This window comes from Corythoichthys intestinalis, chromosome 3 (assembly GCF_030265065.1).
Source record: "Corythoichthys intestinalis isolate RoL2023-P3 chromosome 3, ASM3026506v1, whole genome shotgun sequence".
NCBI classification, from domain to species: Eukaryota; Metazoa; Chordata; class Actinopteri; order Syngnathiformes; family Syngnathidae; genus Corythoichthys; species Corythoichthys intestinalis.
In genome coordinates, this window is record NC_080397.1 from 46,660,033 (window position 1) to 46,677,491 (window position 17,459).

The following is a 17,459-nucleotide window of genomic DNA, read 5'->3' on the forward strand; positions in this document are numbered from 1 at the left end:
CGGGGGGACCTAGTGAATGACCTACAGAGAGCTGGGACCACAGTAACAAAGGCTACTATCAGTAACACAGTGCGCCGCCAGGGACTCAAATCCTGCACTGCCAGATGTGTCCCCCTGTTGAAGCCAGTACACGTCCAGGCCCATCCGCGGTTCGCTAGAGAGCATTTGGATGATCCAGAAGAAGGACTGGGAGAATGTGAGTTTTTGGTATTGACCAAATACTTATTTTCCACCATGATTTGCAAATACATTCTTTAAAAATCAAACAATGTGAGTTTCTTTTTTTTTTTTTTTTTTTTTTTCAACATTCTGTCTCTCATGGTTGAGGTTTACCCATGTTGACAATTACAGGCTTCTCTAATATTTTCAAGTGGGAGAACTTGCACAATTAGTGGTTGAGTAAATACTTATTTGCCCCACTGCAACTATCTGTCGCCTGACCTGCTTGGACCTCAGCACTCCCACAAGACCAGTAAAAAAACAAAAACGGTGGATGTAAAATCAAACACGGACCAAAGTTAATTGGCAGGGAGGTTGCTAACTCGGAACTCCTTTCCCACATGGGTGTGGATGTGGAATGGGAAGCGGGTGGAGAAAAGTGCACTAAGTAGGATTAAATTAAATTTTCAAAGGGATCTGAAATCATTAATATTAATGTTGTAACTGAGCAGATTACGGGAAGAACAGTTTCCGAAGAAGATAAGACTGTCACTTAACTATAGCTGATCATTTTCGGAGCATGTTACTCACTTCAAGGCCAGGTGGCTGCTTGGGATAAGATTTCTTATTTCTGTGCAGTATCCTGCTGTGTTCTGCGAGAGAACTCAGGTTAGGCCATGAGAATAACTTTCTCGCAGCTCCTTTGTTTTTCATAAAGTGTTCCTGTGAAGCGTCTACGTGAAGATGTGTCAACATTACCCCTGCGTGTGTTATATCATTTGATATTTTCTATCTCCACAGGGATCTCAAGCACAACTTAATCAGCACCATCATGCCTGGAGCCTTCCAAGGCCTGTCCGAGCTCCGGAAACTGTAAGTAGATAGTTAGATCCAGGCATGAAAATGGGTCAGGGGTTAAAAAGGTGAGAAGGTTGTGGAGGAAATATGTTCCGGTACACTGTACAACCCAACAAAATATTGAGCTCTGTCGACCCACGCTGTGTTTCAGTGATCTGCAGTACTAATTTCTCTCAACAATACAATAAAATTTACACTGGTAGAATGAATTCCACATTTTCTGGGAACAAGCAAAGAGTCTTTAGAAATAAGGCTTCTTTTAACTAATATACTTTGTTTTCCCAGATTTCTGTACTATTTTCCATGTTTGTATTGTTACCGCTGTACTTAATCATGGTTTTCCACATTCTGCATCTGGAATAACTTTTGTACACCACCAAACAACGAACAACTTGACATGGAAATATGAGTCGCTAATTAGCATAGCACTCGCCGCTAACTAGTAACATCTCAAAAACAACAACAATAAACGCTAAATAGTACAAGAGGGTTCGTGTACTCACATCTGATAGACGAACACGGGACTTAGCAAAACACTAGGGACTTTTTCCGATTAACATGACTCGAATGTACTGCTGGACAACTGAAAGGCAGGAAGCAACGAACTATCTCTCTTCCACTCTCGCTCTAAAAAAAAACTTGAGCACAGAAGAAGAATCTAATAATCATTTTTTTGGCACACCCTCACTAAGTTAATCACATAATAATAATAATAATAATAATAATTTAAAAAATCTCCCGACCCGCCTAAAAAATTTTCTTCACGTAGGTCACCCTTTTTGACTTCAAAACGGCGAATTTTGCCGAAAGGTGAGAGATTTTCATGCCTGGATAGATCTTCCAATTCAGAGAAGAAAAGGCAAATAAGAATAATCATATAACTGTTTAAAGACATGTTATGAGATTTGAATCATGAATGTTTTTTCAAAGTCCAAAATTATATTACAAGGGTCAATATTCATTGCATTATATCAGGCGTGTCCAAACATTTTTGTGCGAGGGCCGCTTTAATGAAAGGATGCAAGGGCCATTAGAGGGAGATCGACACTGATCGTACATTCTCCTGACTTTGATAGCGTGAGTCGATGAATATCGTACCGCAAGCAACACGTCACTTCCGCTCGTTAATATTCATGAGGTTAGCTACTGTTGCTAAGGGGGGGACATGCGACTGTTTGTCCCTGATAGGAAATTAATAGAAATCGTGTACGAAGGAGATGTTTACAGAGCTAAACCTACCAATTCTCTCCTAAAATGATGTCCCTGGTGCCAATTTTCACTGGCAAAGATGTGGAAGAACATGAAAATGTTCAGTTAAAGAGATGGCTTGAGTGTCGAGGGCTGAAAAAGACGAAAAAAACGAGTCGACCGAAGCTTAGCCTTAGCTTTTTTATCGACACCTTTTTCTTACGCAATTGACAACGACATTCTTCTGTTTCAACAAGCTATCCTTTACCACCAGCCCTGTCTTTCTTATATACTATATCCTCTGGTTGTCCTACGTCTCCGACGTTCTTGGGGGTAATTTATATTGTTTGTTTTGCGTAGCGATCGCAAATGCTACCCAGTGACCACCAACGAACACTTAATTTTTTCATTGATAACAAATCATAATTCTATAATTTATTTACACTTCCCCCTCAATTAAGTTTTTTTTTTATTACAAGAGAAAATGTAACAGTGGCAGTCAGATATGATTTAAATTATTTTCAAGTCATTCATTGTCAGACAGAAGCAGCAATGCACAACGTCATGCTAAAAAATAAGTTAAAAATATTGTCCTCTGAAAGACAATGCCAACCCAACAAAATGTTTACTGCATAAATGTTTATTGCTGAGCTGGCGTTAAAAGTCAACGCAAGTTGATTAATTCTTCTCATTTTTTCCTCCGAATTTTGGTTTCATCCTTCATATGTCGTAATGTTGAGTCGTTTCTACAAGTTCAAAAAAAGCAATGTGTGATCGGCATGTTCGTTTTTTAAAGATTACCGGAGAAAAGTAGTAGAATTAACATGGTGTCTATGCGAGGGCGGGTCTATAATGTCTATAATGTCTTCTGCTTTACTTCCGCTTTACGATGCGACGTCACGGTCTAAAAATAGCATGCGTGCTGTAAGCCATTCCCACTCTATCCCCGACCATGTGAATACGAGTGCCAACTGGTCAACACGTTGACAAGTACAGTTTGCTTTTTGTTTTGTACACGGTGTATCTTATTAAATCATAAAAACATACCTAATTACTTCTGTTTAACCAGACTGTGCTTTTCTACGGCTGTGACTTAATACTAGAGGTGTGCAAAATTTCCGATTCTTAGATTATTCGCGATTCGGCCGTGGAAGATCCAAGAACGATTCACAAACATCCAAATTCCGATTATTGAAATATGCCAAGTAAAGCGGAAGTACAACACACTCAGCGCGCCGCGCGGTCTTCGGGACGGAACGGAGCGAGAGTAACTAAACATCATGCTTCTCATTACCCGGCCCCTCGGTTAATGCCAATGCTCAACTCACGGCTCTAGCTCAACTCATGCCACGAGATAAAAAAACACAACAACATACCTGACTGCTGCCGAAAAGCTGCTACAAAGTACAGCCACATAATGTTACAGTAGATATCATTTATATAGGACTAGATGCAATATAGACTCGGTAGCGTTAGCAGCACCTCTGCAAAAAACTAGATGCGGGCGTTAGTAAACGGCCGCCATCTTAAAGCAGTACACTTCCCTGCAAGGCTGTTTAGCGAACCTTCCAAGTAAACCTAATTAACTTTTTATCTAAAATACTCCTAAATCGGTAAAATATTGACTTGAATCTATCTTTAAAATAGTTTGTTAGTTAGTTAGTTGTTAGTTAGTTAATAGTTTTAAAACTTTCACATGTCAAAAGTAGACAAAAGGGAAATTATGGAATAACGGGAGCAATTTTAACAACTTTAACGGTTGATTCACAACATTAAATTAGTTGAATGTAGTTTAAAGCTGCTGATACAGAATGGGGACTGGAGTTTTTTTTATTTAATGTTATTTTTGTATATTTGTTTACTGCTATATGTTAACTTGATACTGAAATAGTAGTTTGGTTTAGCCTGAGAGTATTTTTTAACAATTTTGGAACTAATGTACAAAACATTTAAAAAAAAAAAAAAAAAAAAAAAAAGGAGGGGGTTGCATCAATAATCGTTTTATAATCGAATCGGACCCTCTGAATCGTAATCGTAATCGAATCGTTAGGTGCCCAAAGATTCCAAGCTCTACTTAATACGTTCAATGTTATGACCAATTTACCCAAAAATCCAGGTGATTTGATTGGGTTCTTGTTAGAGGTGGGAACCTGATGGTGTCTCACGATACGATATGATTTGCGATACAAAGATCACAAAAACGATCTCACGATATGGCGATACAACGAATATCGATACTTTGGTCAGGAAATCGTTCTAGGATATTCTACAAAACAACTGATAAACAGAAAAAAAAGCTATTGTTATTATTCTGCTGAAAGTTTATCACTAGTAGACGTCCAATCCATTTGAACTGGGAGGGTGGCAGCAAAAGAACCCTCCCACTTCTATGGCTGTCAGTGGCAGCCAATGCCAAGCAAGAATTTCAGTTGATTTTAGGTTACCGAACAGTAAGTGACCTGTAAATGCCCTAAAATCAACAGAAAGTAATCTGTAAATGCCCCAAAATTCGGAAAGAGTGACTGTGAACGTTCATTCGCCTTTGCCAGTCTTAATGGATTGAGCGTCGAGCGCCATCAATGGCTGCCATAGAGTTAACTGAGAAACTACTACAGTGGAAGATTTTGGTAGCAACTTGTTGGTTCCTTATTTATTTATTTTTTTAAACCTTGACACCTTTTTACACGATATCTCGATTATTGGCATGAGCGTATAGGTAACGTTTTGGGATGCAAAGTATCATGATATATTACCATTTCGATATTTTGTCACACTCCTAGTTCACATCTTTATCCACAATTTTGGACAGACAAAAAAAAAGACTTCAATATTTAAATTTGAAGGAAAGGGAGTGTATATTTAACAAACAGATAGGCAAGTGTTTATTTTTCCAGTCTGTAGAAGATGAATAAAATGGCAGTCAGAAAGCTAAGGCGCGGAAAAAATTGTGGAGCGCAGAGAGCGTAAATTTAATGAACAGGTAGGCAAGTGTTTATTTTTCCAATCTGAAGGCGATGAATAAAATGGCACGCAGAAAGCTAAGGCGCGGAAAAAATTGTAGCGCGCCGCATTTGTCTTTCGTTGTCTATCGGTATGACACTTCAGTTTCATGGAAGATGACGCAAGACGAAATCACCGTACCATATTATTTTACGTTTCATTTCAATAGTGACTCAAACTGTCTAAAAAGAACTGCCTGTTTATTATTTTTTTGGCATCAGGAACAGAAAGACCAGACATTGCCATTTGTATTCGGGGGTGAAGGGTATGAGTCGACTCAAACTCAGTGACAGGACATTAATTTGTTACAGAGGTTTTAGGGGTGACTCAATAAACCTGATATTATGTCAATAAAGACTTTTTTTTTTTAATTATATATGTATACATAGTATATGCTGTATAGTAATAATAATAATAATAAAATGCATTGTATTCCATTAAGGCTGCAGCTATCAAATATTTTAGTAATTGAGTATTCTACTGAAAATTCCATAGATTGAGTAATCAGATAAAACATTTTTTTAGGTAAAAAGCAATTATAAATGTACATGAGAAAACAAGAGATTTCACCTAATATTGAACCATTTTTAGACAATCAGTGTCTTTATTCTAGATGTACATTGTTCAAAACAGCCAACAATTACATCTCAGAAGTGATTAGAAAAAAGAAAAAATTCACTGCTTTCACTCAAAAAACTTAAGATCTCATAAAAAAATCTTATTTCTTACCTAAAAATGTCATTACGCTTGATAACATGTTTTTCCCATGTGTTTCAATTGAATTTCCATTTGTCTCAAGTAGTGATGCACGATAATACATTTTTCAACCGATACCGATAACCGATAATTTCCTCCTCATTCCTACCGATAACCGATAATGTCAAGCCGATAATTTTTAAAAAAGATTTATGTAAAATTTTAAACAAAAGAAAATATTACTGTGCAAAAATATAATTTATTGCTCTTTTTTTTTTCAACATAAAATATGAACAAGTCGTCAGTTCCAACATCTAAATAATGACATTGTCTGACATTGTGTAATGGTAAACTTTTGGCAACAATTACTTACATAGTAAATACCTAAGTTGCACAAAAATGCCTTTAAAAGTAAGCCATTCCTAACATAACATTAATACACTGCAAAACACACTTCCTTAAAACTAGTCAGTTTTAAGTGTAAATCTATTGGCAATAAGTGAAATTATCTGCCATCGCTTCAAGTGTATTTCTCTCAGATTTCTTGGAAGAAAAATAGCTAGCTAAGTTTAAGTGTATTTTGTATGTCCTGATAGGGATTTTGAGTTTTTGCATTGTTCAAAATAAATGTACGATACCTGCTGTATTGTAGCACATTAGGCACTAGTCCTATTTGGTGTTTTATCCATCAATGACTACCGAGCTAAAATTGACAGTTAGCTTTATCATGTTTTTCTTTTACACCATCCTCACTCTACAGCGCTGTGTTTGTGCATCGGAAGTAGTCATAATTAATAGAAACCTAGCCCTCCGCAGGGCTAACGTTGCGTTAGCAAGCTACAGTTACGTTAATCTTATTTATTAGCGCTACATTAACTTTAATTTTACTATGTCCCAGGTGTCGCTCCTCCGCATCGGGGTTAACGAGGGGGCCCTTCGGTGGTGCAGGGCCTAGGCGGGCGGGTCCGGCCTGGGTTTTGGGGGTGGTCATCGGTCACAAGGTCCAGCCTGGGGGTACGGAAAAAAGTAGTCTGGGCAAAACGTCATGCTTAGAGCTGGCAACATTAAACGATTCCTTGAGGCGGAGAAAATTCCTTGATCAATTTTTAAAATCGAGTTACTCGAATTATTCCAGGAATCGTTTCAGCTCTACATTCCATAGAAATGCAGATTCTTAAATTCTACATGCGTGTTTTGCAATTCTAACTTGGTTGTAACAAGATTTTCTCGGACTAACCAGTTCCAATGCTCATAATTTCTGGAAGGCCCAGGCCAGATTGGATTGAACTGGCTGCACATAGAGTGTGATTGTTGTACCTGAATTAGTTTAAAGAACGAAAGTTCATGAACTAGTTCATATTTTATGTGAATGTGAACTCTGTATTTTGGCTTTGAACAAGGGTAGGTAGACGCTAGTATCTGGCAACCAACACTTGCAGGGTGCATGCTTCATCAAAATGCTACACACGCTTGGGGGCGGGAAAAGAAAAAGCATAATGATGCATTGAGGAGTATTATGAGTAGCCCCTGATAACTGGATCGAGCTTTTTTGTATTATTGCAGTGCTTATCGTTAATCAACAATTACCGTAATTTTCGGACTATATGCCGCTACTATTTTCCCTCATTTTGAATCCTCCGTCATATAGTCCAGTGCGGCTTATTTGTTGATTTAATTCAGTTAATAGGTAATACTTTATTTGACAGCTGTATCATAAGACTGCCATAAGACCATCATAATTATGACATGACACTATCATGGTCATTAATGAATGCTTATGACAGATGTCATTTTGTGTCATCCGGCAAATTATGTCACTAACTTCATTTTTGTCCAGCTCAGAACTTTTACATTCATTCAAAAGTGAGATAATTCCTTGATTTCTTCTTTCTTGATTTCTTTTTCTCTGTCTTTTTCTTTTTCTTCCTGTTCGCTGCTTTGTCATAATAAACGAGGTATGTTGAGTGATCACAATGGGAGTATGTCAGACTCTCAATGTGAAACATTAAAACTGTTCAGACTATCCGGGCACTTAGACTTCCATTTTCCGTGTCAAACAGCTGAACAGGACAGGTTTAAAAAAAAAAAAAAAAAGAAAGTCAGAAAATTTGCTGAATGACACAAAATGACATCTGTCATAAGCATTCAATGACCATGACAGTGTCATTTCATAATTATGATGGTCTTATGGCAATGCTCTGTTCTCAGCTTAAGCATTCATTAACGCTAATGGCAGTGTCATGTCATAATTAAGATGGTCTTATGACAGTCTTATGGTGCCACTGTCAAATAAAGTGTTACTAAATACCATAACTAGCAATTAATGAAACAATTGGAACAGTAATTGAAGAAATAATTAGCATATTACATGAATTTTGATTGTTATTTCTAGAGATGTCTGATCACGTCATTTTCAAAGTATCGGAATCGGCAAAAAAATATCAGCCATGCCTTTTTTTAATATATATATATATATATATTTTTTTAATTAAGTCGTTATCTAATTGTATTTAACGTTACAGACATAATATGTTACACTTATCCAGAGTCTTTAGTTTAGGCTTACGGTAGGGTTATCAAATTTATCCCAATAACAGCGGTAATTAATTTTAAAAAAATGTATCACATTAAAATATTTAACACAATTAATGAATGCATGTGCTGAACGACCTACTCACGCATTGTCGCGCTCCATCTGTAATGGCGCTGTTTTGCCAATATAGAGTGCTAAAAGGCAGCGTAAAATGAGTAGAGTGAATTTTGGCAACCTTTAGAGCCTTATTTTAATTAGCTAAAGCCTTACAATCACTCTCCCTATGATTAGAAATATCATGGGAAGCAATGTGGGGAAGCAATGTAACAATTGATCTTTTTCTTAACACCTTGAATTATACCCATTGCAGAGAAGATATATGAATTGGTAGCACTACGCACAGTCGTGGTTTCACTTGTCATGGTTCCACTTCCCATCATGCATTGGGCATGGCCTTCAGTATCATTTACTGAAAGCTCAACAAATACACTAGATGGCAATATTTAGTCACAATATACAAAGTCACAAGTCTTTCTATCCGTGGATCCCTCTCACAGAAAGAATGTTAATAATGTAAATGCCATCTTGAGGATTTGTTGTCATGATAAACAAATACAGTACTTATATACTGTATGTTGAATGTATATATTCATCTGAGTTTTATTCTTTTTTTTCTTAATGCATTGCCAAAATGTATATGATCGGGAAAAATTATCAGGAATGATTGGAAATGAATCGGGAGCAAAAAAAAAAGCAATCGGGATCGTGAAATATCGGGAACGGCAGATACTCATACTAAAACGATCGGGATCGGATCGGGAGCAAAAAACATGATCGGAACAACCTTAGTTATTTCCTTTAGTAGCGCTGCAATGCATGCTAGGAGGCATGTTGGACAACAACAATGTTTACAGCAGGTGGCAGCAGAGGTTGACTGTCTCCTCCAAGGGAGCAGTGATGGCCAAATGAAGCTTCCTGAAGCAATGAAGCTTTGCAGCCAATTAGTTCGAAGCTTCATTGTGGTTCGTATCGTCTTATGGCATCTTATTATGCCGCTGAGAAATACAGTGTTACCGGTTAATACTTTGGTGTAAATATCCCATAATATAGTGAGGACAGCTCCGGCTTATAGTCCAGTGCGGCTTATCTATGAACAAATGCCGTTTTGGTGTCAAACTTGGTAGGTGACGGCTTATAGTCTGGAACGCCTTATAGTCATAAATTACGGTAAACTCTAAATTTATGTTTTCAACCAGTTTTGACCAGTTTAACTCATATGTGTTCAAGCCATCAAAACAATATTGCTCATCTTTGCGTAAAACCACAAGGCACTTCACTGGTCAGTTGAGATGCTGGTCAGTGCTGCTGTCATATGTACTTCCCTGCGTGACTTGCCTTCAATCTTCCCCATGCTTGTGTTTTCCCTGCAAGTTCTGGAGCTTCTCAAAACAAACAGGGGGAGATAAACACATGCTTTGGACAGTGCTCTGCTGGGTAGTGTCAGACAAGCACCAGAGCACATCTCTCTGGCTGTGGCAATACATCACACTTAGGCCAGGGGCCCTGTTATTGGTGATAAACATTTACTGGTGTTCCATGGAGTCTTGGAGTAGAGAAAAGTGTGGTGAAAACTACAGAGTCTCTTGTTTGGATCGGGCTTTTGAAGCGGTGAAGTGGTATAAATTGACGGGAAGTAATGTGCTGATGATTGAGGCAGAGTTCAAATGAAGGCTATGCTTTTAATGTACTGTGGGTCAATCTGATGTCAAAGAAACATATTGTGAGGGAGCCACGATGTCATCACTTTCTGAGACACATCTAATGGGTTAAAAAGTAACCAAATGCATTTATTGGTCTTGTCTCTCTTTCAGTGACCTATCCAACAACCGCATTGGCTGCCTGACTTCAAACATGTTCCAAGGACTGACTAATCTCACTAAATTGTAAGAGGAAGTTAAAATGATGTACAGTACTTGCATTTTCTGTGTCTTGGCAAAACTACCTAGTTCTCTCATTTATCAAATTTGTGCTTGGTTAGGAACTTATCTGGAAACATCATATCAACCTTGGATGCCGGCGTGTTTCAGGAGCTCCCATCCCTTAAACTTGTGTGAGTACTTTTCATCAACCTCACAATATCAAATATCCACTTTACTTTCTGAGGACTTGTTGTAAACGTACAACCATCGATTACGTACCGTATTGGCCCGAATAAAAGACGACCCTGATTATAAGACGACCCCCTTTTTCAAGACTGAAGTTTGAAAAAAGACTTTGAACACCAAATTAATTTTTATACAGAAAATAATCACTGTACATCCGAAACAAATGAATATAACAATATATTTGAGAGAAAAAGCATGTTATTTTGCCTCATTCAAATCTTAATATCTGAACATTTAAATATGTAAACTAAAGTGCAATCACATTCGTAAATGAATGGCTTCTGGTTTTTGAAATGTAAATAAACTAAGGCTGTCAAAATGATCGCGTTAACGGGCGGTAATTAATTTTTTAAATTAATCTCGTTAAAATATTTGACGCATTTAACGCACATGCCCCGCTCAAACAGGTTAAAATGACAGCACAGTGTCATGTCCACTTGTTACTTGTTTTTTGGTGTTTTTTCGCCCTCTGCTGGCGCTGGGGCGCGACTGATTTTATGGGTTTCAGCACCATGAGCATTGTGTGATTATTGACATCAACAATAGTGAGCACTAGTTTATTTTTTGATTGAAAATTTTACAAATTTTATTAAAATGAAAACATTAAGAGGGGTTTTAAAATAAAATTTCTATAACTTGTACTAACATTTATCTTTTAAGAACTAGACGTCTTTCTAACCATGGATCGCTTTAACAGAATCTTAATAATGTTAATGCCCTCTTGTTGATTTATTGTTATAATAAACAAATACAGTACTTATGTACAGTATGTTGAATGTATATATCTGTCTTGTGTCTTATCTTTCCATTCCAACAATAATTTACAGAAAAATATGGCATATTTTATAGATGGTTTGAATTGCGATTAATTACGATTAATTAATTTTATTTTGTAGTAGTTTTGGTTTTTCGTCATGGCAGTTTTTTTTCTCTTCTTTTTTGACAGGAATTTCAACTCTGAATACCTGTCATGTGACTGTGGGCTGCACTGGATCCCAGGCTTCTTTCGCAGCAGCTCAGCCCGACTGGGAGATGAAACCCTGTGTGCTTATCCGAGAAGTCTGAAGGGAAAACCCCTACGAGGACTTCGGGAAAGCCAGTTGAGCTGTGGTGAGAATTTGCTCACTCAAAATCTACCCCGTTCAGTGTAATGAAGGCCCGTCTCAGATGCTATCTTTTCCATCGTACCAGACGGCCCTTTGGACCTGCACACCCTGACGCTGCTGCCCTCTCAGCGTCAGGTGGTCTTCAAAGGGGATCGACTGCCGTTCCACTGTACTGCAGCCATGGTGGACAAAGTCACCGCTTTGCACTGGCACCACAACGGTCACCTAGTGACTTCTGACCCAGAGAACGGTGTCCAGTTGGAGAACAATGTATTGCATGACTGCACCTTTATTACCAGGTAAACTAATCGTCACGAAATGTGCTTTTAGGCCATGATTAACATAAGCGGATTTTAAGGGGGGGCTAGGACCCCCCCCCCCCCGGCGGCCGAAAGGTGTCAATGCATGTAATTGACTTTCCTACATATATAAAAGTTGTAAAGCAATAAAACTGCAACAAAAAATGAATGAAATGAACAAAAAATATATATTTTTATAATGGGTCAAAATTATTTTTCGAACAGATCATGTGACTAGCACCTTAGACGGTCATTTGCTTTGCATATAATTTTCCACAAAAAAAAAAAAAAAAAATTAGAGGAGGGCAATTTTATTTTTCAAATCATTTTTATCTTTGATTAATTTTTTTTTTTTTTTTGATTGAAGCAACCTTTTTGGGGATTGAACGATTTAGACACATATGTCCTACCCATAACATGGCCCAAACACAAAAAGGATTGCTTCGATCAAAAAAATTTTTTTCAATGAAAAATTAAGTGTTCAAATGCAAATTTTTTAATCTTTTCGCATTCAAAAACTTTTTCCATGATTGAAATTTTATGACCCAAACACAAAAAGGATTGCTTCGATCAAAAAAAAAAAACTTTTTCAATGAAAAATTAAGTGTTGAAATGCAAATTTTTCAATCTTTTCGCATTCAAAAACTTTTTCTATGATTGAAATATTTCTTTTTTTGATTGAAGTGATTTTTCTTATTTGAAAATATATATTTTTTTGAAGCAACTTCTTTTTTGATTGAATAATAAAGACAAAAATGTCCTAGCCAAAATGTGGCCCAAACACAAATCAACATTACTTCAATCAAAAAAGTTGCTTCAAACAAAAAAAACTTGACTTTGATTTAAAAAAAAAAAATAAATAAATAAATAAATATATAAAATAAAAATAAATCAAAGACGAATAGCATTCACATGCAATTTTTTTGGTGAGTTTTTTGAGTTTCCAATTTATTTTTGCATTCAAACACTTTTTTTGGGGGATTGAAGCGACTTTTTATTTGGTTGAAAATATATATTGTAATTTAAGCAACTTTTTTTTGATTGAATAATAAAGACACAAGTCTACCTCCATACGGCTCCGCCCAGGGGATACAATTTATAACTGGGGTAACTACATTGGCACGACACCAGCGGGCATACCATATTCAATGAATGACAATCTTGGCGATAAGCATTGCCTAAGCAGCCTGATTTACAATTCCCCTCAAGAATGATGGGAAACAAAAAAACGCTCATTGTCAACTTATTATTATAAATATTCTTGTAAGTTAATTTTATTGCTGACACTGGGGTCATCAACATGTTGTGCCCCCCCCTGCCCCAAAAGTCAAACTCCGCCTATGGTGATTAAAGGTCTTTAACGAAAAAGTGTACTAATACCTGTTGTATTTCGTGTCTGTTTAATATCCAGTGAACTTATTCTATTCAACGTACATGTGGAGGCCAGTGGAGAGTGGGAGTGTGTGGTTACAACCGGGAGGGGAAACACTTCCCGCTCTGTTGAAATAGTAGTGCTAGAGAACAGTGCCTCCTTCTGTCCAGAGGATAAAGTTGTTAACAACCGAGGCGAATTCAGGTAAATTACAGCTGCACATATCCAAGATGAATGTTTAAATGTGTATTGCTCACTCTCATATCGGGTGGAAAACTCCAGGTGGCCAAGAACTCTGGCAGGCATCACCTCTCATCAGTACTGCCTGGAGCTGCGTTACCCTTCTCTGTCTGTAGAAGGTGACATGGAGCAGAAAAAGGCCTCTCGCTTATGTGACCGCTTTGGAAAGTGGCAGGAGGGCAATTACACAAACTGTCACTACACGAATGGCATCACCCGTGTCTTGCATACATTCATCTTGGTCAGTGCCGCCACCACGTGTGTGATGAATGTGTCCTGCATCAAAAACGGCCAACTCTAATGTGTTTTCCAAACATTTATATTGCAGAGTCCCATCAATACATCAAATGCTGTCAGTTTGGCCCACCAAGTCCGCAAATATACTCTGGAGGCGGCAGGCTTCACTGACTCAGTGGATGTGCTCTACGTGGCCCAGATGATGGAGAAGTTCATGGAATATGTCAAACAGCTGCAAGAGGTTGGAAATTTTATTGTAATTCGGCTGTTACAAAGACTGATATTGAGTGGCACATCGACATACGGTCGCTTCGAGATATAAAAATGGACTCGCCATTTGTTTCTACATCCGACGACATGCTCGAAATACGACGATTTATGATAACGCCGCAGTTTGTTTTCCCGTAAGACGGACGCACGGCGGATTTTCTTGTGAGAGAAATCAACATGGGTTCCAAGAATGTTAGTGCAGGTGATGAAAAAAAAAAAGGAAAAAGGTCATGCATACCATTGAAATAAAGATGGAAATGCTAGAAAAATATGAGCGTGGTGTGCGCATCCGTGAATTGGCACAACAATACGGCCGTATAATGTCTACTCTCGACGGTCCTCTTCCGACCTCCGTTCCGTTTATAAATTAAGGTAACAATTATTACTGTGGTAAAATCACCAGCTTTGTCAGGCTTCTAATAATCTATTCCATCAACTTGTGCAACACAACACGCCATGAAAAGTGAAAGTAAAAAGTCCTCTCTCACTCTATCAAGTCAGCCACGCGATGCGTTCAAGTGCAGCACGCAAAACACATTGGCCACATTAGGACCGGATTCCTTACATTATTACAGGTATTATTATTATTACTACTATTTGCTTTGCTCTGTGTAATTGCCATTTGCAATTGCCCCAGCAGTATTTATTAAGGCATTTAGTATAGGTTTTCGGGCTCTGGAACAAATTAATGGAATGATAATGTATTAGGCCCGAGCGTATGACGTGGCACTCGCGAGGTTTCCGCCCCTATCGCCATGTTGGAAGCAGGAAGTTCGGTGTCAGAACTCCGGGAAACATAAACAGTGAGGCATTTCGACTCAGGTCGCTCTTTAAAAATGATTGGAAATTATTGTTCGGTAAAGAATTGCAACAACTGATCGAATAGAAAGGAGAATGTACAGCTCGACGGAACCCCACTGAGTTTCTTCCGGATCCCTACAGGGAGAAAAGGCGAGGGAAACCTCATATCTGAACTTACCAAACGTCGAATAATGGCATGGGTCGCCTCGATCAGAAGGAAGGGCATAACATTTGATTCTCCAGTTACACACATAGCTTGCTCTATGCACTTCCACTCCGGTAGGTTAATTTCGTTTGTCTACGCACATTTCGGTAACTTTATGCCCTAAGTCGGCCTGTTGTTAGCTATAGCTACAGCTAAACAACTAGCATGCATACATGTGCATTGTCTTCATAAGACATAATTCCTGTCGTTTCTAAATGAAAAAGAGGTAACATGTTGCCGTGAGATAGTGGCAAAGAATTTGTACACAGGCTACATTGTCTGCAACAAATCTGTTTTCTAAAACACAGCATTGATTTGTCACTTAACTATCACAACTCAGCACAGCCCAAATTCAGATGTTCGTGACAATGAAAATGTAAACACACATTGCCTACCTTTGCAAGAACGATGATGTTGCCGTTTTCTACGGTCATAATGTGCAGGTCCTGCACCGATCCGCAGCAAAACTGTTCGTAGCTTTGTAGCGATTTGTAGTTTCGGAATTGCTGATGAGTGTAGTAACTTACACCAAACACTAAATACAGCATGATGTCCATTTCGCGTAGTGGTGGAAGCTTGTCGACATCTTTATTCCATTTGTGTTCGGCTTGCTCGTAAGGGTCAACATTGTTCACATCCTTAAGTTTGCTCACATATCTGTCCTTCGCCGTGGAAACAAGTTTGTCTCTGTATCGAACTGGCAAGTTTTCCTTACTTTTTTCCATCTCTGGCATTCGTAATTTGAATTGTATTTGCCGTTAAGTTTAAATGTGCCGTGATGCAGACGTGCTTCCAATATGGTTGCGTTGTCGCAAATCTCGCATGATCCTGTGTTGCTGTGACGTAAACGCTCGAGCCTAATTCTTTATGGGAAAATCCTGCTCGACATTCGACCATTTCGACTTACAAACGAGGTCGTGGAAGAATTAATTTTGTATGTAGAGGTACCACTGTATTTAATTTACTGCACAATCAGAAATGAACATACAGTTGCTGGATTAGTTTGATAATGAGAATAATGATCGACTTATGTAGCGCTTTTTTTCAGGACAATCAAAGACGCATTGTATTGCATTGCATTTTTCATTCAATCCACACTAGGTGGCGATAAGCTACTATTGTAGCCAGAGCTCCGCTGGGGCAACATGACAGAAGTGAGGCAGTCAATTCTGAACATCAGCCCTTCTGACCACCACCAAACGCTCACTCTCGCACTACTTTCGCATAATAGCTCCCAACGTACAGTGGGGAGAACAAGTATTTGATACACTGACAATGGGAAAATCCATTGGCAGTGTATCAAATACTTGTTCTCCCCACTGTATACTAGGAACGTTTAACATTACATCTTACAAAAATCTCTATTTCCTCAAATGTGTTTCCACTTGAGAGTGTCATTTAGGCTAGTACTGCTGTTGCAGGTGAGTGTACAACAATTTGCATATGTGTCTATTCGCTCCAGTTGCCAGAGGTGTTGGTAGAGATGGGCAGTAACCTGATGCAGGTGGATGACCATATCCTTACTCTGGCCCAGAGAGAGAAGCGAGCCTGTAGCTCCATAGTGGGCTCTCTGGAGTCTCTGGCCTGGCCTCAGCTACACAGCCACGCTCAGTACTTCTCTATGGTAGGAACTCTCATCTGAACATTTTTTTATTTTTATTTTTTTTGTTTCATTCTAGCTTTTTTTTTATTTTTATTTTTTTATTAAGACTAGAATCAGTTTCATGCATCATACAAGAATGTATAGTTAAGCATGATTGTTGCAGGTGTCAAGGAACATTGTTATGGAAGCCCACTTAATTCGACCAGCCCACTTCATTGGTATAACCTGCACAGCATATGAGCGCCGTGACATCCCAACAGCCACTGTAGGAATGGAAGTGTCAGACTTCACACATGAACAACAACTTCGTTTTCGTTGCAGCACAGGGTCCCATAACACATCTCTGAACAATTTTCCCCTCAAGGTGAGCTTCGAGCATCATTTGACTTTATTTTCTCCAATTCATTATTCAGCGTTTGTGACTCTCAACATCTAATGCTTGTTTTGTTTTCTTTCTGTAGAATTCAGTAGCTGTGGCCTCTGTGACCCTCCCTGCTACCTTGTTTCCTTCTGATGCGCCTGCAGACTGTAAACTGCAGTTTGTGGCCTTCCGAACCGGAAGCTTTTTCCCTCTGACTGGGAATTCGAGCAACGGTGCAGGGCACTCCCGAAGGCATAACGTCAACACTCCGGTTATCTTTGTGGGACTTGGTGAGGAAGATTGAACTTTACCTTCATTCCTTTAATTCCATCGGGTTTTGAAGAGTTTCAGTTTGTAAAACTAGTC

At 38.5% G+C, this 17,459-nt stretch overlaps 1 protein-coding gene across 5 annotated transcripts in view; it reads left to right on the top strand.

Moving 5' to 3' along the window:
• The window catches only part of adgra2 (adhesion G protein-coupled receptor A2), a 118,920-nt gene that overhangs the window by 95,306 nt on the left and 6,155 nt on the right, over positions 1–17,459 (top strand). For all 5 annotated transcript variants that reach the window (XM_057831181.1, XM_057831182.1, XM_057831184.1 and 2 more), the window contains 11 exons: positions 961–1,032; positions 10,306–10,377; positions 10,473–10,544; positions 11,546–11,709; positions 11,791–12,004; positions 13,416–13,580; positions 13,659–13,857; positions 13,945–14,094; positions 16,592–16,753; positions 16,896–17,096; positions 17,194–17,383. In XM_057831181.1, coding sequence (XP_057687164.1) covers positions 961–1,032; positions 10,306–10,377; positions 10,473–10,544; positions 11,546–11,709; positions 11,791–12,004; positions 13,416–13,580; positions 13,659–13,857; positions 13,945–14,094; positions 16,592–16,753; positions 16,896–17,096; positions 17,194–17,383 — 1,661 coding nt within the window. The remainder of the gene's footprint in view (positions 1–960; positions 1,033–10,305; positions 10,378–10,472; positions 10,545–11,545; positions 11,710–11,790; positions 12,005–13,415; positions 13,581–13,658; positions 13,858–13,944; positions 14,095–16,591; positions 16,754–16,895; positions 17,097–17,193; positions 17,384–17,459) is intronic.